The sequence below is a fragment of the Malaclemys terrapin genome, chromosome 7, assembly GCF_027887155.1.
Source record: "Malaclemys terrapin pileata isolate rMalTer1 chromosome 7, rMalTer1.hap1, whole genome shotgun sequence".
In the NCBI taxonomy this organism is placed as follows: domain Eukaryota; kingdom Metazoa; phylum Chordata; order Testudines; family Emydidae; genus Malaclemys; species Malaclemys terrapin.
The window spans coordinates 68,620,143-68,642,176 of NC_071511.1; the positions used below are offsets into that span (position 1 = coordinate 68,620,143).

The window sequence follows — 22,034 nt, forward strand, 5'->3', positions numbered from 1 at the left end:
AGAAAGATTCAATACATTTAAGATTAAAAAAAATCATTGTCTAATAGGTCAATACATCTGTTCCTTTAAAAAAAACCTCTTCCCCTTTTGAGGCATCATAAATATGTAAATAAGGTCTATTTAATTACTGCCTGGGGCTATAAACTCGCTTGCGGGGAGGGAAGGCAAGAATAATGTACATAGTATTTTCTTTAAAAGAGAGCAGGTCTATGCCTCAGAAACACAACAGGAGAATATGCTCTCTGTGCACAGAACAATATAATCAAAGGGGAACAAGAACAGTTCTTTTCATCCTTGTAGATGGAGTTAGCATGTAAAACAGGGGTGTGTGTGTGTGTGTGTGTGTGTGTGTGTGTGTGTGTGTGTGTGTGTGTGTGTGTGTGTGTGTGTGTGTGTGTGTGAGATATTTTGTTGTTTTTGAAGGCACCAAGTAAGCTTCCTCTTCCCCACAGCTCTGTTGATGCCCTTTAATCCTGATCAGCAGCCCCCGCTGCTATTCCTCTGAGCAGAGGCTGCTTGTTGTGCTGAATCCTGCTATGATTTGCTAATGCTGATATACAAGAGACTAGAATGAGACCCAACAAAGTCATTTTCACTTGTGTGACCTGATACAGCACTTAGCTAAATAATAGAAGGCGAGTCCCATTCCACTCTGTTGGGCTTGCCCTTGCTTAAACACTGTTATTTTCAAAGTAAGATACAGTACTGTGGCTAATCTTTGGTGGGGTTGCATCCTCTTTCAAAGAGACATAAACTAAACCAGAAAACAGCACTCTTATTCCAGAATGAGTGTGTCCACACACAGAGATCTATTGGTATAACTATAGCAGTGTAATTATACTAGTATAGTCGTGCCTTAAAGGGTAGGTCTACACTTACCTCCAGGTCCGGCGGTAAACAATCGATCTTCTGGGATCGATCCCAGAAGTGCTCGCTGTTGACGCCGGTACTCCAGCTTGGTGAGAGGAGTAAGCGGCATTGACGGAGGAGCCTGCCTGCCGTGTCTGGACCCGCAGTAAGTTCGAACTAAGGTACTTCGAAAACGTAGCTGAATTTGCGTACCTTAGTTCGAAATGGGGGGTTAGTGTGGACCAGGCCTAATTTTCCGCATGTAGCCTGCCGTGTCTGGACCCTCGGTAAGTTCGAACTAAGGTACTTCGAATTCAGCTACGTTATTAACGTAACTGAATTTGCGTACCTTAGTTCGAAATGGGGGGTTAGTGTGGACCAGGCCTAATTTTCTGCATGTAGCCAGCCCTCAGTACCGTGGCAGTTATTCAGCTTTCTATATTCTCTGTGCAATTTCATGTGCATATGCTGCTATTCTTTACTTCCCATCTGAAACCATTAAGTGTTGCTATGGGCAATGAAACAGCTTCCATGTTACTCTCAGAGGTAGCTGCATGACTATCGTGGTTCATTTATGTATGTTGTACAGCTCTGATTTTCCGAAAAGTTTCTGAGAAATTTACCGCTCTTGGGGAAAATGGGGTTTTGGACAAATGGTAGAGTAATGCACGGTTCAGGTAGCTGAGATCACCTTCATTTACACATGTGGTTAACTGGAAGTCAGATGATTGGAGGTGTATTATATACAGTTTATAAATCAATTTGTAAAATTATTTGCAATGTTCTGGCATGAATGGTACTACATAAATGCAAGTCATTATCATTATCTCTATAGAATCCCCCAGTCTCCCAACCCCACATTGTACTGCCAACAGCAACACAGGAGTTTTCTGTTGTTATTAGCTGACAGCTTCAGTGCCTGGTACATCCAGCCTTGCATCCACGGGAATCATTTTTTCTGGAGGTATTGGGGATGTCCTTGAATCTGTTGCCTGGAGTAGAGTTGTTTTTGAGATTGGATTCTACAGTGTTCTATAGTTGTGAGAGGGTTAATTAAATAATGCAAAAAAAAAAAAAAAAAAAAAAAAAAAAAAAAAGGGGGCACTTATCTCTGTTCCAAAAGCAGCTTAAACACAGCATTGTGATTACTGGCTGGTTAAGAAAATTTCTACTATTTTTGTTTAGTTTTGTTTTGTTTGCAAAAAGAAATGAAGCCAGTGATTTAATTCCTCAGTTATGTTTAACAACACTTGGCGGTGGGGGGGAGAAGGGGCGGATTTTTGTAATATGCTCTTTTCCTTCTGTCCCAATACACAATTAAAATGCAGATAATGTATTCCGATTCTTAAGATGGATCGTTGCTGAAGTGGTGTCATGTCTGGGCTAGCTTATCTCATGATAAATACCTCTGCTGTCCACTGAAAGATTAAACGCCATGGCTACTGAGGTTGTTTTGGGGTCTTGTAAGCAGATAAGAATGTGTTACTCGTTTTTAATAAAATATATCAATCTGCGTTTTCTAAAGGGTCCTTGGACAGTGCCTGCCATTGAGAAGGTGGCGCTGGCAAAGTTTAATAATGATACTTGTACATGAAACTGGCTTTACCATTCCATGAGTATTATAATTTATTGACAGGAGTGCTTTATTGAACCCTCTTGTGTCTGGAGTGTGGGGATGAGGCGCTTGAGCTGCTGTTGTAAGACTTCATTTAGCTGTCTAGCAGAAAAGATTTCTTTCCCGGAGTCTAATCCAGCAGGAGCCGTGAGAGAACGTTATCAGTTAGGTACAGAAATCTCAGACGGCTCGGGTGCGTGGGACACACGCAGATGCCATGGTCTGGAATCCATCGTGTTGTGACAGTGATGCATTCAGCATCTCCATCCAGGGGAGCACAATTCCCTTTCTGGGGGCTGGGCATTCACACTGCAGGCTTTTAGAGGTGCTCTAATTGAAGGACTTTAAAGTGCTGTGAGGTGGGAGTGGGGAAGGGTTTTAGCTTCCCTAGCAGAACGAGCATCAGAAAAATCCACCCTCTGTCTCGTGTGTGTGAAGATGTTCCATCAGGGACAGAGCTATGATAAACAAAACAAACTGCTAGGTGTAATAGGAATGAAACTAGAATTCACAACGGCAGACATTGGAGTGCAAACTTGGAATCCTGTTGTGCCAGTATAAAGTTTGCACTCTTGTAAATATGCCATGAGAATGTGTCTTGAGGTCTTTAAACCACGATTTGAGGACTTCAATAACTCAGACATAGGTTAGGGGTTTGTTACAGAAGTGGGTGAGTGAGATTCTGTGGCCTGTGTTGTGCAGGAGGTCAGACTAGATGATCATAATGGTCCCTTCTGACCTTAAAGTCTATGAGTCTAAAGTCTATGAGTCTTGCAGAATCTGTCCTTCCCCTCTCATAGAATCATAGAATATTAGGGTTGGAAGAGACCTCAGGAGGTCATCTAGTCCAACTTCCTGCTCAAAGCAGGACCAACACCAACTAAATCATCCCAGCCAGGGCTTTGTCGAGCTGGGCCTTGAAAACCTCTAAGGATGGAGATTCTACCACCTCCCTAGGTAACTCATTCCAGTGCTTCACCACCCTCCTAGTGAAATAGTGTTTCCTAATATCCAAAATCCTAATATTCCTCTTCCCCTCCCCTCCCCCTGCCCCAGTCATTGGGTGTGTGAAAGTAGCTTCTTACAGTGTTCTTCCAAGCTGGCTATTACAGTGTTGCAAGGACAGAGAAATCAATATAGGCAAAGATCAGTTTTGTGACACAATATTCACTCCTTGTTCGCTTCAGAGTGTCATGAAAGGGGTTGGGAGAAAGAGGAGTGTGTGTGTGTGTGTGGGGGGGGGGGGGGGTGCTCATCACCCTTCCCTGAGAAAGGAGTATTAGAAAAAAGCCTTTAAAACTGTTAAGCCTGTTAAGTACAATTATACATAGCTGGAGCCTTGTCACAGTTCTGCTTTTAAACAAATTACAGTGCATATCAGTTGATATTGTGAATTATGAACAGAAATTGCTGATTGGAATCCAAGTTTCCATCTTTCCAAGCAACTGCTTTGCCACTAAAGTAAAAGAACAGATAAAGCCAAGAGGGACTCTGTTAAACTCAATCCACAGACAGTGCGCATGGGCTGCAGGGCTCAGTGGGTTAGCTTTGTACTGCATTCCAGTTGGCCTAGGTGCCAAGCCTAGTTTTGACTACAGTAGTTGAAAGGTCAGAGCAAAATCCCAAATAGATATTTATCCCTGTCTCTAAAATGGATGGAGCCATAAGTGGCATAGCCGACACTTTCAGCTGTGGGATGGGCTGAGGCAGAGATAAAAGGGATTTAGTAAACAGAATCCAGAATGAGATGCAGAGGTTACTTGCTAACCCAGTACCTTCCATGGCCCTAGCTTGGTCACTGATCTTAATTCTTTACTTACATTTCACCACTGCTGAAAAACAATTCTGTGCTGATATATTAATTATTTTGACCAGAGATGCTAATGTTCAGGTGCAGGGTAGCATGAAGCCTGACTCTGAAAAGGGGTTAAGAAACCTATTTAACTCTGCTCCTCTTACTGAGTGTTGATGGTGGGGCCAACAGATCACAGTTTTGCTGTTTATATCATCATAATTCCTTGATGTCATTTCTCATGTGGTGATTTCCTAGTGCTATTCCCATACAAATCAAAATTCTCAACACCTCTTTGAGATGGGAATATGCTGCTCATTTTCCAGATGCATAAAATGAGGCTCAGAGAGTTTGTGGCTTCCCTAAGGTTACATAGCAAGTCAGTAGCAAGCTGGGGATAAAAACAAGCCAAGATTTTTCAAATGCGACTAGTAGTTTTTGTGGCTTAAAGAAAGACATCTGAAAAGATCCAGATTTTTAGAGGGTGGCTATTGCTCAGCACTTTTGAAAATCAGACTTCTTTAAGGTATGTCAAGATGTCACAAAATCACTAGTCACTTTTGAAAATCTTGCCTGAGTCCTGAATCCCAGTGCTGTGCTCGCTGCCACCATAATTCCTTCCAGAACCATTTTTAAATGACGTTTTATATCAAGACATTCTTATCATTCTAACTGAAAGTACCGAGATCCAAAGCTTTCCTAACTAATACATAGGCAAGTATATCTAGGCTCAGTTGTGTAATCCCAGTCCTTATTTGCTGGCCATGTAATGGTACAGTGTATCTGAAATACTTGTGAGAGCGAGAGGTATTTTTTCCCATAGAAATAGAATGATGAGTCCTTTATGTTCTTGTCTTCATAAAATCCAGACTTTCTTGGATGTTGCCAGCAGCTCTGCTGTTTCATTTTAGTGGCATTTGGTGAAGCAGTTCTGTAGTTCTTTGTGTAAAAGGAACCTTTGTCATTGGCTTCACAAAAGCTCCCAGTGGAGTTTGCTTTACCTAGCTAGGTGTCATCATGTGACTTTGGAATGTCATTGTTGAATTTAAAATACGGAGCCTCTGCCTGTGCATACCTTGTGGGCCCCCTGACAGTCCCCTTTCCCAAACCAGAAGAGAAAAAATCATCCCCAGGAAGGAAGGTTAAACCTGTGGTGTGTAACATCCATGGTCTCTCTGACAGTAGAGTTGGCAGAAGTGCATGGACTTTGTTCAGTCATCTTTCCTGTTCTTTTTATCTTGCAGATTGAGGGATTTTAATGGCTTTCAGGTAGAAGCCAAGTGGAGACAATCAAAATGAATTCTATGGACAGGCACATACAGCAGACCAATGACCGGCTGCAGTGCATAAAACAGGTAAGCTGAAACTGTAGACCGCTACTACGAGTAAAGCTAGAGCAGCCACTGCATTGCATTGCCTGGCATGGCACATAGCTACTTTCAGAGCCTTTTTGTAAGGTGTGTGGGGGGAACGTTCTAATCTGGCTGAGTATACAAACGACTCCTGCAAGGATGGCCACAGATTTCAAACTCCCCAGAGAGTCGTCTGCTTGGGTTAATCAATTTGCTCCCTAGAAGCGGAGAGCAGTGAACAAACCAAATGAATGAATTCATAGTTAGTAGAAGTTTGTTCTTAATGTGTGGGTTTTTTAAAATATTTCTTGCTAAGCTGAGTTTTAGGGACCGGAGACCTGGGGCTAAATTTTCATAAGCATCTAAGACCCACATTCAGAAATGATGTAGGCACTTAGGAGCCTAAGTTTCATTGAAAGTCAGTGGGACTTAGGCTCACTTCCATTGATTTCAGTGGAAACTAGTTGCTTAAATACTTTTTGAGGATCTGGGCCCTAATACCTAAAACACTTTTGAAAATAGAATTTAGGCTCCAGAATCCCTTTGGGTTTGAAATTGTTACCCTCTCTGCATTACTGGGGGAGGAAAGAAGTAGTTCCAAATGCTTGTCTAATTGATGGCAGAAGCTGACACCATCTCTGCCTGCTCACTCCTCCTTGTGAGCTGTTCTGCCTGACTCCCGACCTCCAGCTGCATACTTTCTCTGACAGGAATCTGTCACTGTGGGTGGGTGATGGTGGGGGTGCAGTTTCTCAATTTGAGATGAGGCTAAAGGTTGCTGTATTTTATTTCCAACCATGTGTAAAATGTATTCGGGAGATCTCTTAACCCAACTGGATCCAGGAGATGAACTCTAAAATATCACTTATTAAAGTTGGATGAAATGTTGTGAATTTTTGTTTCAGTGAAATTTCAAATTACAACCAAAAAAGGGGACACGTTTTTCATAACACATTCCACAATTTCCCCCCTTTTTTGACCAGTTCACCTCTTGTACTACTTCCTGAAAAATTTTGAACCATGATGATCCAGAGGCTGGTATAGATTATTTGCTTCCATTTTTTTAATCTCTGCAGGGCAGGGTTGGTCTCTATTATATGTTTATACTGTACCAGCATGATGGGGTTCTAGCCCCTAGGTAGTACTGTGATACAAATAATAAATAATTCTAGTAGGATCCCCGGTTAATGTGTGTGTTAACTAAGTATGAAATCTTGCCCTCGTAGCATAAAAATCTCTCTCTGTTAAAAGCATACATCATGCTGTGGTCCTCTTTCCCCTCATAACTTTCTTTTGCACAGTGGAGTGAGAATTTAGAACCCTAGCTTAAATCCTCATTTGAAGCTCAGTTTAAAGTAAGAACAAGTGGTGGTATATTGGCTACACTAGACTTCTGAAACGTCTTCTTCTATTGCTTTTATTTGCTCCCTTACTCTTAGCTTTAGAAATAGCCACCGTTTTATAGCATCACACTATGCAGCACTGTCTGGTGTGTGGCTGTTAGCCAAGGATTATGTTTTCTAAGTTAAAGGATATTTTTTTCATACAAATCAATTATTTTAAAGCAGCTGGAGGCTTTGGTTCTGAAAGTTTGTTTATTTGCTAGTCTGGTGTTACTGATGTGGTGAGCTGAACACAGCTGCTTTTGGGAAGGTTAGAAGATCGTCTAAAACAGCTGATTCCTCCTCCTCCCTCCCCCCCCCCCCCCAAAAAAAAAAAAAGCGCAGATGCTGGGACAAATCCGATGAGTCTGGTTCATGGAATTCAGTTGGTCCAAATCCACTCCAAGTCAAGTGACCTGAAAGTTATCTCATAGCTGTACAGAGGCCCAAATGAAATTAAGTTGTGGTGCCTCAGCCCCACTCCTTGGGGATAAGTATCCACATCCCCCAAATCAATCTTGTTTGGCACTAATTGGCCTGCTTCCTGACAGTCTCAACCAAGAGGCCAAGAGCAGGTGGAGCGTGGGGAACAATCTTGCTTTCCCAGCCCTAGAAGTAGACCTCCAGGTCAGGTTGAGAGAGACAGATGGGGCCGGATGGAAGATGCTGTTCTCTATGTATTCCATGGGTAAATGAAAGGTCTTCTTTTCCAGAGGCACCAGCCTTTCATATGCACAGAATTCACTTATATTTTTTGTAATAATCCAAGGCAAAACACAATGAAGCTTTTTCAGAAGAACAGTTTTTGGCTGCATAGTGGATAATTTGTCAGTTAAACCACTAATACTGCACCCAAACACTGTTGCTTTGATTTAGTTACCTAACCTGTGTTTCTATTTAGTGACCAGGAAGAGGAGGAAGAAAGGAAAGCCATCAACCTTCCCAGCATTCATAGGACGTTCCCAATTGTGTGTGGAATGGAGGTTGTCTGGAAGATGAGTTAACAGGAGACTTTGTGTTCCATTTGTGTAGGTTAGGGAATGGTGCCACAGCCCAGCAAACACAGAGATTTTTGTTTTGCAAGACACCAGGAGGATAAGTGGCAACCTTGGCAAGTGAGAATGGCCCACCACCTCCTACAAAGGAGAAAGTAGAAGAGTTCTGGTTATCTAAATTTGAATACGGTTGCTTATTTACCCTCACCCACTAACAACTGTAGCCTGGCAAGGCAGCAGTTGAACGCAGAGAATGCACACCAAGTTTAGTTCCTCAGCAGAAGCTTCTTTGCTTTGGGCTTTGTTTATATAGAGTAATGTATTTTTTTTCCATGAAAAGGTTAGCCTATAAATAGCCCCTTAGTTTATCACTGTTTTAGTAGTGGCAATTTTAAAATCCTATACAATGTCTTTTATAACAGTGGGAAAAGATCACATAAATTGAACCCACCCTACTTGGTTCAGTGCTGGGAATCTTTGGCCCATGCATTTGTAAATGCCCTCCTGGTATCAACAGAGTCCTTGCTTGAAAATGTTAACTGGGTTTGCTCGTAGGTTGGCCCAGATCCCCAGATGGTGTAAATCTGTGGAGCTATGTTGCTTTACAGCAACTAAGGGTCAGGCCCTTGCTCTTACTCACATATACCTTCCTTGATGTGGGGAGCCTGATAATACTTTGTGCTATGTAGTGACAGTTGGGAATCATGGCTGGGTCAGACATCCTTCCCCACCTTATCTACTCCACTCCACCACAACCACCCACCCCACCACCTAGTGAACAAAAAGTAACATCACCCTTCTTTCTTAGAAAGATGTGTGCTTTGCGAGATTGTTAACACGTCAGGAGCATGAAAGGCAAAGCAAAAAAAAAAAAATCAAAAATATTTCCTTGGCCTCCAGTGTCTACACATTTTATAACCTTGCTGCAGCTATTGGCCCATGCAACCAGACTGAGAACTGTCTGCTGCACTCCCTGCCCTTCACCCCAACCCCTGAGAAACACTATAAATGGTAATCCCTGTGCCTCTTTAACTGGATCAGGTTACAACAGAGGGTCAGCGCAGGTTTCTTTCTTCCCAGCTCTCCCAGTCTCTAAGACACAGACAATCCTTTTCTGACTCCACTGACTCCTGTTTCAGGATCAAAGTTGTGATTTTCTCTTTATATTTTGCATTTTAAAAAAGGAAACAAAAACCTGTATATTGATCTGCTCGCGAGCAAATGAGGTGCATTAGTAACAAAAATGTTTCAGAGTAGATAAAACAGGACAAACAGCAGACAAGGAAATATATTAGCTCTTAAAAAAAATTACCAGCCTTCTGTGAAACTGTAAGAGCTTGTGTGGTCTCTCGGTGTGAATACTATAGCAGACATAGGAGAACGTTCTCTAAAATCAAGGGTACATTTTTTTTTCAGTGTTCAGTAGAAAAACTTAAGTGATATTCTTCCCTTGGTACATACAATTAGTTCACCGTGATACAAAGGAGAGTTGTGGGTGAACTGGGGGGGGGAGGGGTTGACCTTAGTTACATTTTTACATGTTTGTTTAAACGAAGTGCTCATCAAAGGTGCAGGACTGATAGCCCCTGCAAACTGAAGTTCTCTGTTTATTCCCAGAACACTTACAGCACTGACAGATCCCCCATGCCATCTGGCTAATATAGCTTAGCCCTGGGTTTCTCAAACTGGGATCCGTGGACCCCTGGAGGTCTGCAAGGGTACTTCAGGGAGTCTGTGAGTCATACCTGGGGTGGCCGGCCCCGCTGATCAACTTCTCTCCCTCCCTCCTGGTGGGGTGGGGTGAGGCCTTGGGGGAAGAGGCTGAGCGGGGAAGGCTTGGGGGGGCTGCAAAAATTTTTAAATCAAAATGGGGATCCTCGGGTTACTAAAGTATGAGAACCACTGGCCTGACCAGCCCACGCAGTGGTGAGAGGGTAGTTTAGTTTCCATGTTCCCCTTAGTCTTCTGCTGGGACTGCCCAATGAGTGCTCAACACTGTGATGTATTTTGGGAGGCAACCCAGTAGCCTTATTCATACTGGTAACTTTCAGTAACTGCTAAACAACTGGGCTGGAGATGAGCTAGCCACTAGGAGAATAATAATAATAAAAGACTGACTGTATAGCCCATGACCAGTCCCTCCTGCAATCCTGTCATCCCCATAGTAGTATTTGCTTTTTTACTCATTCCTCATAATACCCTTGTGATACTTCAGCCAAGTAAATAATGACTTGAGTCATAGCATTCATTATTTTTCTTAGGCAGTACAAGCAAATTCCAGGCCTCCTGCAAAGTCTTTGGATTGCACCCCTGTGGCCTTAAAAATGTCTAGATCCGAAATGTAGAGCTGCCCCAACCCTGAGACTTCCTGGCTGCTGTCTACTGCTTTCTGAACTGGCTCTGTGTGCATACAGCTTTTTATGGCTTTTATTAAATTCTTGAAGAGAGGAAGGTCAGAAAATCTTTCCATGTAAAAATTACAAGGAAATCACCCCTTTCAAAATACACCTGATATCTTGATTGGATTGAGGATTGCCTTCATGATGCATCTTAAAGCTGTGTTGAAATAGCCACGTTTATTTCCAGTAATAGGTTAAAGGAAGTATCTGGAGGTTCTCTGGTATCTGGGGTATTTTGCTGTGGTGGGAGTGGAGAGTGCTGTTTCCGCTGCATATGTCATGTTACATCAGGGTGCACTGAGCAATATCACATCAAGCGATGCTCTATCACTCTGTGAACCCAACCTAATGGGAAGCACACATCATATTGCTGATTTCTAGAAACAGATTAGCATTTCTGCCCCTTCTCTTCAAAGAAGGAGCTTGCTGAATTGCTGTGGTTTGAATGCATTTTATTGCCTAGCTGGCCATTCGGCAGATGTATGCTAAAAAGTCTAATTGTATGTGTTTGTGTTGCTTCTTTCTTTCTGCAATTGCAAACTAACCTTGGAAACAGCCTTTTTCTTTTTCTGCCTTCAGTGCTTGGATTTTTTGGTAACTTGCCATTTGGTGGAAAGTTGGATTCTTCACATATTTGCATAACTTCTGTTAGCATGAAAATCCTGAAACCATTTGAAAAAAAATCTTCCTACTTTCCAAAATCTCTTGTTGGAGATTAATGTCGGTGTTCCCAATTCATAAGCATAAAAGCACTACACTATTAACATATTTTTGATTGGTGTGGGTTAATGGTGTAAAGGTAGTAATAAAGATACTTGAAAGTTGCATAATTCATTAATTTTAAAAATTAATGGCATTTTGCCATAGAGAATATTTGGGCAGAAACACCTTCTTATTAGTGGTTGTAGTTCCATGTAGCTACTGCTGTTTTTTTTAGTACTGAATTATCCAGTGGCTTATACCAATAAAGAAAAGGTTGAAAAAGGCCCTTTCTTTACCTTAAAAAAAAGTTGTGTTATAGATTATTGTTTGGTCTGTCCATCAAAAGTGTCCTAGTATCTATCTTGCTCCTATTTTTCCTGAGGCCTGTATAATTACAAATCCTTTGTCTGCTTCCCTCCTCGGTCCATTGGAACATCTCTCTGCTGTGGGTAAATATGTTTAGGAAAAGACTTGCTTCCCTGGCTTCTCAAGACCATTTATAGACTTTATCAGTCAACATTTCTACCATCTTTGATCCTTCATCTTAGTAGGCTGCCTTCTGATGTGGGCAGTCAGGATGTGAGGGAAAGAGAAAAAGATGTGGCGTGGTATGAACAGGCCCGGGGAAGGAAATGTATGCTTTGTACCCATGTTTGTGTCAAAGGCAGAATTTGGGTGGCTTGTTACTTGAGAATTGGCTGTGTTTATGAAAGGTGCAGCCTCTTGAATATGATCCTTCAACTTTTTGATCTGGGCTAGTAGTGGTGAGTGTGCCTATTCCCCAAGTTCTATCAATTGCCTTATCGTAGCACCTGTTTCTAAGGGATGAGTGATTTTTCCATAGAGGGAATGTACTCTCTCAAAGCTTTTAATCTTTAAAGTCTACATATCAGGAAGACTGTTAGTTACTCTTCCACATAATTATCTCATCTGACCTACTGCTAAAAATGGCATGTGATTTTCATGGGTAAATAAAGGCTATAATTTTAACAATACTGGAAATCCAAAAGGCTATGGGTCAATCATGCACATGGAATTCTTTGATTAGCAGCTGGCCTTTGCTCTGCAATGAATATGTGATACAGCTGGTTGCATGTCTCTGATTTTTGACATCCCATTTTTGCCTTGTCCGTCAAGTTGAATATCTTTACAGGAGCAAGGTTCTGCTTATTTCTTTTCATATGCTTATACGTGTTAGTACAGTAATGAACCCATGTGCTTCAGACAATGGATACAATTAATATATTATCCATGGACAGCTCGATTAGATTAGTTCTGTCCAAAAATGGGGGGGAGGGGTAAATACGGAATAATTTTTGTATCAATTTTTTTCTTCAAAATTTTCTTACTGTCTCTCTTTTAGCACCCTGATCCTTCCATTTTACACAACTCTGCCATTAAAACTGAAGGAGAACTCTGTCGGTGGTGGTGGAATGTGCTCTTCTGTTCACCAGACAGGAAGGTCCATTCTCATTTATTAATGTGAAGTGCACCAAGACAGCACACTGTGATAGTGAATGCAGTTTCAGAATGTTGGCTAAACCACACAGCAGCATGTGTGGGTTTGCTGAGGCAAAGGGCATGCTGCGGTTCTGAAAGTTGGTAACTCCAGAGAGATTAGATTTTTAAAAAGGAACACAAGTTTTCACCATTTTTATGCATCTTCAAACTGGAGTTTGTGTCTGAGCCTTGAGCTGCACCAGAGTATGTTGGTTGTTTGCTATGTTGTCCTTTGTTTTTCTCTAAATGATTAGTGTACCTGACTTAGGTCTTTGGGTGAGGGAGTCAGTTGTACAGCTATGGGATATATCCTGCTTGCTAGGTGAGAAGTTAGCCTGACTTTCATTTACTTAATGGTTCAAACCCAATCAATATATGAATTGTTTAAGTCCGTAAATCTGTTATGTTGTTGCTGTTAATAATGGGTATTGTGTGGGCCATTCCAGTATTCAGATTGTAATCTGCTAAAAGTCTGCTGGTCAGATTTTTAAAAGCACAGAATTGACTTGGGATCCTAAGTCTTATTTTCAAAGGTGACTTAAGTACTTAGGATCTGAAATCCCATTAACTTTCAATGAGACTTAGGTCCCTAAGTGCCTATATCATGTTTGGAAATTGGGCTTAAGACCAGATTTTTAAAGGTACTTAAGTGCCTTTTAAAGATGCAGATAAATGCCTAGTGGGATTTCCAAAAGCATCTAGCATTGATTTCATTTTAGGTGCCTAAATACCTTTGAAATATGGCCAGCAGACTCCGGAGTCACTAAGGCACTTTTGAAAATGTTACCCTATGTTCCTTTTTGCTCTGGCAAGTCTCCAGGTGTCTGTAAGTTTCCACAGATGCTTATTGGCATGTCTCTACAGAGTGTAAGTGCACAGCAAGCTGAGGTGTAAATCTACAATGCTCTAGCCTGCTGCAAATGTGGATCCTCCTGTTGTGCACTAAAAATTCCAGAGTCTTCTTCAGCCTAGCAGAGTCCACATGGCCAGTTAGTGCGTGGCAGGCCAGAGCGTTACAGATTCACATCTCAGCTTGCCATGCGCTAACTCTCCATATAGACAAGCCCTGAGAAAAGTCTCCCATCAGCCCTGACATTCTGCTCTGCTAAGGAGGAGGGAAGAAGCTTTTATGATGCCAATTGAAGTAACTTATTTTCCATCAGGTTCTTTAAATATTGGATCATGGTAGGGGGAAGACACTGTTATTTCCAAGCAGACATAATGGCCATTTATATTAACAGCATCACTGTGCTCCATGGCATAATGGAGCTTTTCTTCCTTAGCTGGTTAGGGCTAGCTGCCAGAGATCTTCCCGCCCTCCTCCCCACATTTGAGCTGTTTGATTTCTAACTGAAAAAAAAGCTGATATGACAGAGTTGCCCTCCTCCCCCAAATGCATAAAACACAGAAGTACGTGGGGTAAGGAAGGGTGGGGAGAAGGGTAATTTCCTTGGGGGAGGGTCACTTCCTATTTGGATGAACTGGTTACAGAAGCTGCTGAGATAGTGCTGCTGAGACTTTGACTTCCAACAGCAAATGTTTTTCTTTGCGTGGGTCTCTGTGTCCTTAGTTGCTAATTACCTACCAGGAGGTGCAGTTCTGCTACTCTGAGCATTTGAAGATTCCTGGTTTTCCTCTTCCCTTTCTCGCTGTTTGTGGGAAGCATTATGGCTCCCAAGAAGAGAGTCAGTAGGGCTACTCAGGAATCTGAGATCAGAACTTTGGCGGTTACTCCGTTTACAAAGTTATTGCTACAGCAGTCTAGACTTGCTGAGTCTGGAGTCGGAATCAGAGGTATGGTGGCAACTGATTGTCCCTTCTTGGTCAGCCTCTCACAGCCAGATAATGAGGAGGAGGTGATACTACAAACAATTCAAGCTCTGGAGCTGTGCATTGGACAGGTAATGTTGTCTAACCAGTTTAGCTTAGTAAACAAGCATTTTGTTTAACTTGAAATTGAAGCCAGAGGATAGAAACAAGGGAGCAACTAAAAGGAGAGCATCATTTGATGACTCAGCGAGAGATGAGGGTTATTTAGGGGCATATCGTAACAGGCCCAGCCCTGTGGCACAAGTAACTGAGGAGATCTCCAGGTGTCATGGTCTTTAGGGACACTGCATTCCTGTTCTAGCTCAGGAACTCCAGGGCCAGCCTGCTTTCCCCTTTGGCAGCAGGCTTGGAAGGGAGAGGATGTCTTAACGGTCAGTTTCCCTCTATTCCTGTCTGAAAGCAGAAGTAAGATTCAGAAGCAACAGTGCAGTGCCTTCTAGAGCTTTAATTAAAGACAATTTTTCATTTCACTCCAAACGTGAGAGTCTGAAATGAATCCTGAAAAGGATTTTTTGAATACGATGCTTATTGGGATGCTTAGCTTATATAAAAAGCCAGGATCCCAAATTATTTATTACTTTGTTTTGAAGCAGTCCTACACTGAAAACTGTAAACACAGATGGAAGTGGGCAAAATGTATAGGACTGTAACTAAAAGAGCCCTGTCTATTGGAGGTACAGAAAGAGTAGAACAGACAAGGTATATGCCTACAAACTTGTGCATTCCTATCTGATATTGCTGCCTGCAAAACCTTTTTCCCTTCAGAAATATCAGTCCTATTTTTTCCAGAGTAGGATAGGGATAAACAAGAAGAGGAGAAATAAAGTGGATGGTTGGACTCTAGGTTTCAGGAAGGTAGATGGCAAGTGTCATTCCTGTATCCTGGAAAATTAAGGACACTTAATGGTTCTATGGGTATTTGTCTTCTGTTTGTGGTCAAACAAAAGCATTTTAAAATGTTTGTTCAGGGTTTCATGAAAAGGAAATTGATGATTTTTTAAAGACTAAATCGAACTCTGAACAGCTGCCTGCAATGCCAGTTACAAATATTCTTCCTGAAACTGGAGTAGACGATGATGATTAAAAAAAAAAAAAAGTACTGAGTTATGAATCTAGTGGTATGGGGGATTTGACCCCTCAAAATTGAATCTCTTAAACAGTCATCCTATAAGTGATCATAATGTGAGAAATTAAGTTAAATTTATCAGGTTATGATTTGGAACAAATTTTGAACATTCAGATGTCTTGTGTTGTTTCTCAGGGTAATCATCACTGAATGCTCCTTCATACTGGAAATTGTAAAATTGCTGTTGGCGATGGAACTTTTAATTTCCAATGTTAGTTGTAGCCTTCAGGTTGGCCATTTAAGACAATGAAAAAATTAATCTATTACATGCACCTCTTCCTATACGTGGCCCTTCCTAAATATAACCCAGAAGCTTTCTGAATGCATGTTTATCTTTATTGCAATGAGTATTGCAAATTTCATCTTTCCTAGGAATACTGAAAAATCATTCCCATGCAGACATTTTATGTACGAATTTGAAACATGTTAATAATGTATATTTTGCTGATGGGGGCTGGTGAGAATAGGACATGTTTGGATGTCTGTGCCATCAGAGTGGCATCAGTTCTATTCATTCTATATGGACTATGAGATTAAAATAATAAAGCTAAAACACTGAAATACAAGGAAGACACATGATAAATATTTAAGTGTTCAGTAAATGAGTAAAAAAACTTTGAAAAAATACATGTCAAACCCAATACAGTATATGTAATTTGACTGTTGGCTGTAGATTTCTTATTGTTTTTTAAGAAAATCTCTGCCCTTATGCCACTAGAATTGAGAAAATAGAATAAAAATTGAGTTTGGTCCATTGGAAAGAGCAAGGAAATGGGAGTCAGTACTTCTGCTTTCTTTTGCCAACTCTGTTCTTGGCTCCCTTTGTGCTATTGGGCAACTCACTTAATGTCCCTGTGCCATGTCTTTAAATCAGTTTGAGATTCTCCAGTGGAAGGTGCTATAGAATTACTTATCAATTGTATTTTGCACATGTGTAACAATCTACGTTTTCCAATAAATGTTCAGATATTACTTATGAATAAACTCAGACAATTCAAAATGCAGTCATTTCAGCTTCAAATTATATAATTGTTCCTAATGTGGAATTTTGCAGCCCGAGGACCCTACTGACCTGTCGTCTCCACATATCCTATTTTAAAATACATTGCACGAGTAGTTTCTTGTAAACAAGACAAGTAAGCATGTGTCTGGAACAAATCAGCTTCCATCAATAATATCCATTAACAACTTTACCTGAAGTAAAGGTTTAGATTTTCATCCACATAGGGAGACCTGGTATATTTTGGAGGGAAAGACTGACAGATACCTTGAGAATGGTAACTCAGAAACATGTTGAGATACACCTCTACCCTGATATAACGTGACCCGATATAGCACGAATTTGGATATAACACGGTAAAGCAGTGCTCTGGAAGGGCGGGGCTGCGCACTCCGGCAGATCAAAGCAAGTTCGATATAATGTGGTTTCACCTATAACGCGGTAAGATTTTTTGGCTCCCGAGGACAGCGTTATATCGGGGTAGAGGTGTATTTAAAAGCTCAAACGGCCTTGCTAAATGGCACAGGCATTGCAGATGGAAGTTCCTATATCATTAAATTGGTCCCAACACCTTTGCTGAGGTTTTCTTTGTAAACATTCTGGCTAACTAGAGTGGGCAATATACAATATTCACCCACCCAGAATAGATAGGGGTAAATGTTAGACTCACCCACCCATGGCATTGTATTTTATTACAACCTTTTATATTGGAAATCAAATGGAGGAGAAGGGGGAGAAACCTATATAAAGTCCAGTATGAGTACAGATGTTTTCATGAGTATTACTTAAATTTCACAGCAGACAGGATCTCACAGATCTAAATGGCTCGGAACCTGCCCACTTAGGAATCCCACCCCTACCCCCATATCACTGTTCTGGCTCTAGCTTGTCCCCCAGAATAAAACAGAGGGTGGTAGTGAAGAGTGTGTTCTATTTGAAAGCCCATTAGCTTTGGCACTCATTCCCCTACTCCTCCTGCTCCAAAATGGCCCAAATTTCTTGACCTTCTGGGGACACTGCAAAATCATACACAATTGATAGGAGCTGCTGAAGTTTTGGGTTTTGCGTGAAATAGGAAGGGGCAGTATATTTTTCTGTGTATTTTCTTGTGGGTATGTTAGCTTATAAGTGATATTCTAAGAGACCCGTACGTTTAATTTTTATTGGGGCACCTAGAACTCATGTACAGGCATTTTATTTCTAATATATTTTGGATGTAAATGTATAAGTATACATAAAGTTTTCCAGAAGTGCTATAATCCTAATTACTAGTGTGTTGTGCTAGCACATATAAACCAGGTCAAGGTGGCTAGAAAATGAAATTGATCAGTCTAGTTTAATTCTCCAATATGAGTGTAGTGCACCAGTTAGACAAATTAGATTTAATAATTTTTTTGGTATTAATAACCTTAGGCAGTGATGCTTAGACATGAAGATGTGAGGAACCATGTAATCATTAAAAAGGGTCCTGAAGAGCCACCAAATAATCGTGCCAGGAAATCCTAACTTTACATGTTGATGTTTGCATTGTAATACTGAAGCTTTGTATTATTACGCCTGGTCAGGAAAATATGATTAAAGAAGCAACTTGATCACTATGGTCTGATTATCTTGAGACTCACTGTGGCATCTCTTTCACTTGTCACACTCCCCCCCTCCAAGGTACTTTTCTCCTCTCTGAAGGAAGGATTCAAGAAGCAGTGTCCATGATGATAATCCAGATGTCCGGCACTTTCCATGGGGCCTTGTGTGTCAAGGAGTGTTCTCATGATCGACATCACTCTTGTTCCACCTTAGAATAGGCAGAAGGAGAAGCACAAATCAGGCCTTCCTGATATGTACCACATTGATCTGAGAGCTCCAGGTTGAGTATTACCATTCCTCAGGTGGTGATGGTGACATGGCTAAAGACTGGATTGGCAAATGTTACTGGATATATGCGTTACTATTGAGCAAAATGAGCTGTTGCCGCTAAAGTGAGCCTCGTATCTCATTCTCATAGCCAGCAGAGAAAACAGGCTCACTTTAGTGGCAACAGCTCATCTTGGTCTTAAATCGCAAAGGCACGTTGGCTGGCTTGGCAGGGCAGAGTATAGCACAACAGCACCCAATAATTTTTGTTATAGAGAAGGTGCATTTGTCATTTTCTGCCTTATTAGGAGACAAAGGTTCTATTGTAAATATTCAGAGTGTACTGTAGCTATTTATATACTAAGCATATAACCCAGAAAAGAGATGCAGCTGATGTAATTCTGATCAGCAAAGGCAGACAGTAATCCTCATTTCAGCACTTTTAGCTTCTGCTAATGGTTTTCAAGAACAGCCTCATGATGGGTATATTGCTGACACACAACATGGCTTTTTAAAGTAGGTGGACAAGATGGAGTTGCTCCCAGACACAGATTATCCCCTACCCCAGCCACCCCCACTCCTCCTCCGCAATTCAAAAGCAAATCTTGTGATCACTAAATTAAGAGACCAACACTGCAAAGTAGTTTAGCTGACATTGCTATTTAAATTTTGAAAAATGAATTGGATAAATTCTGTAATCAATTCTGCAAACATCTGTGTATCATTGTGAGAGTGGCCTTTGTTTTGCAAGTGATCCCCTGCCCGCGGGGGCAATGTTCTCATGGGAATAGAATATTTAACCTGAGTTGGAAAGATTCAGTGTGAGCCAGATTCAGTTCTGACCTACACACTGGGGTCAGTTACCTGTTTGGGGACAAGCGGGTTGGAAAACAGCTTGTTGAAAACTTCAGAAAAAAAGGTAGTGAAACATTTTTCCATGAACATTCTTTAGCTGAAACTTCACATTTTTGAAAAATTTCAACCACTCTATAAACTGAACAAACCCAGCAACAATATTTGAAAAATTCTTTGTCAAAATTTCCAAAATATTTGTGCAGCCCTAGAAATTGATTTGGTGTACACTGGCCATACAAAAAAAAGCATGTCACTTACAAATGGTGGGGAAGCAAACGGGGCTTTGCAATAAACACTTTAGTATAAAGTTAAGAAGCAGAAGAGGTGTAAAAGGAAAGCAAGGGGATAATTAAGCTTGGAATCACTGCTTTATTTGGTACACTCTCCTTGCTTTTCCCATTAACGCATAGTATGGTCTGTTGGTGTGAACATTGAGAACACTCTGCATGTCTGCTGGATTCTGCATCAGTATAAGTTACGCTGCCTCACTGATTACTATACAATTCCTTGCGCCTATTTTCAACCCAGGTACACTGAATTTTGCTCAGAGATTTCCATGGGAGTGGCACTTACTTATCCAGGGACTGAATTGGACTCTGCTTGTCTGTGCTGATATTTTTCCTGTTTTCATTGAAATGCTCTGGATAAAGATGTTCTTTTCTTGCTCATTGTTTATTGTTTTCCTTCCCTTGAAATGGGAACTTCAAATACTGAAGTTTATCGAAGGCAGTCTGCTTTCAGTGTATCTTCTCTTAGTAGCTGTAGATTTTATTCCTAGGTCTGTGGCCTTGTATGAGTCATTTAATCTGTCTGTTCCTCAGTTTACCCCATGGATAATAGGGAGTGTTTAGAAGTTTAATAAACATTTGTAGAGAAATTTGAGAGCCTTTGATGAAAGATGCTCCATATAAATGCAAGGTATTCTTAAAGACTAGTCGGAATGAGAAAAGCATTTGAAATTTGAAAAAGTTTATATCTGGATGCAAAGTTCATAGCTTGAACCTTTTTATTTGCCTATATATAAAACAATCTTTGCTACAGAAGGAGTCTGTAGAGCTATTCCTTTTAGAGAATTGCACTATGTATAGCTATATGTAGATAAGCACAGTTCAATTCCCTAAAAGAAAGAAAATAGCTCAATATTCCCCTCTATCCTCCTGAGGAAAGAAAGGACATTTTGATTCTTGGTTTCAGTTGTGTTTTTAATTTACTAAGTATAGTTCCTGATGTATACAGACTGTCAGATGTATAATCACATTACTTTACCATCACAAAAGAGAAAAACCACCTATTTTGGGTCATGGCTTTTTCCGTTTTAGAAGCACATCAGCAATTAGTGGCTCATATTTCTACAACACCACTTTAGTTCCGTAAGAGCCAATGAAGGACATGTCGGGGAGTGAGAAAGGGACTTAATTCATGAATGAAGAACCATAGCAGTTATCCATGCATGAGAGGGAGGGGATCAAGGCTGGGCTTACTCGCTGAGCCTCTTGAGCTTTTAGACTAATAAAAGGCTGTATTAATGAATTACCGTGAATGATCATGGCTGATATGCAGGTCCTTCTCTTTTTGCATGTGGTGGGAATGACTTATCAAATTTAGGTCTAATAGCCACATATTTGTATGCTATACACAAAAAACTGCCTGGTCTCATATCAGTTAGTCAATGGCAAGGGTGTCTGAATGAGAGTTATGTTTACATTATTTAGACAGGCAATTTATTTTAATTTCAGCGTTAAGCTTGCTTTATCAAGTACACAGGACCACACTAATTCTGCTCCAATGTTGTTTAAGTTGCAGAGAATCCTTCTCATCTTTCCTGTTTGTCTTTTGCTGTTCTGTGTGTATTCAAGGCTGAAGTATATTTTCATTAAACACAGTGAAAAGCAAGTCCAGGTGAATATTAAGATGTAGTAAATGATTAGAAAACGTTGACTGATTTTAGATAGAAATTATAGTTTTTGATCTTCAGCCAAAAAAGTTTTCTTGGCTGGTGGACTCTTCAAAAGCAGCTGGATCCCATATCTTCCACACTAAAGGAATAGATTTGGGGAGTGCCAGAAATGGAGAAAATGCTTTTAGAGGTAAATAAGTTTGGCCAGATTGTCAGCTGGTGTTAATTGACTTCTCTGCAAAGGAACTAGGCCAATTTCAGTGTTGCCAACTCTTGAGATTTTAATATAGGGTCTCATGATGTTTGGTGGATATCTTTTTAATCCCCAGCTCTTGGAGTCATGGGTTAATTTCCTAGTGTAGAAAAGGCAACGTATGGCTAATTGGAGCAAGTTGATACTGTATGTCTTCAAGCAGTGAAAAATCTCCATTTGTTGGTAGTTGTGTTCTTCTACTCTAATACAAAATTGCAAGGCTTCGTGTGGCTAGGTGAAGCCAGAGACTAGGCAGGGGCCAAAGTGGCTATCCATGTGAGAAATGCAGTGACTGTAGGCCATTGTTAATTAACCTAGAATCTAGCAACATGGCTTAGTGTCTGTGTGATTAGTTACGTTATCATTCAGCAGTTCAATTAAAGCGAGACATGAGACAAAGAGCAGACGTAACTGGGCAAAATAAACAGACAACTTGAGTCAGCCTTCATAATTTGGTGCGACATCACATAAATAAATGCAATAACTTGTTTAGCATAGTTAAGCAGTTTACTACTCAAAAGCACCCTATTTGCATGACATCCCATTTGAGCAGCAGTTAAGCTACGGTAAATTAGTTCTGTGTCTTCAGAGCCTGGCATGTTTCAAAGAAAAGAAAAAAAATACTCTCCTCCCCCC

General features: G+C 40.8%; 1 protein-coding gene across 14 annotated transcripts in view; it reads left to right on the plus strand.

The window, feature by feature from the left end:
• Positions 1–22,034, plus strand: part of ZMIZ1 (zinc finger MIZ-type containing 1) — a 490,731-nt gene that overhangs the window by 269,284 nt on the left and 199,413 nt on the right. For all 14 annotated transcript variants that reach the window (XM_054033720.1, XM_054033719.1, XM_054033732.1 and 11 more), the window contains one exon: positions 5,501–5,611. In XM_054033720.1, the coding sequence (XP_053889695.1) occupies positions 5,552–5,611 (60 nt within the window). In that variant the 5' untranslated portion in view covers positions 5,501–5,551. The remainder of the gene's footprint in view (positions 1–5,500; positions 5,612–22,034) is intronic.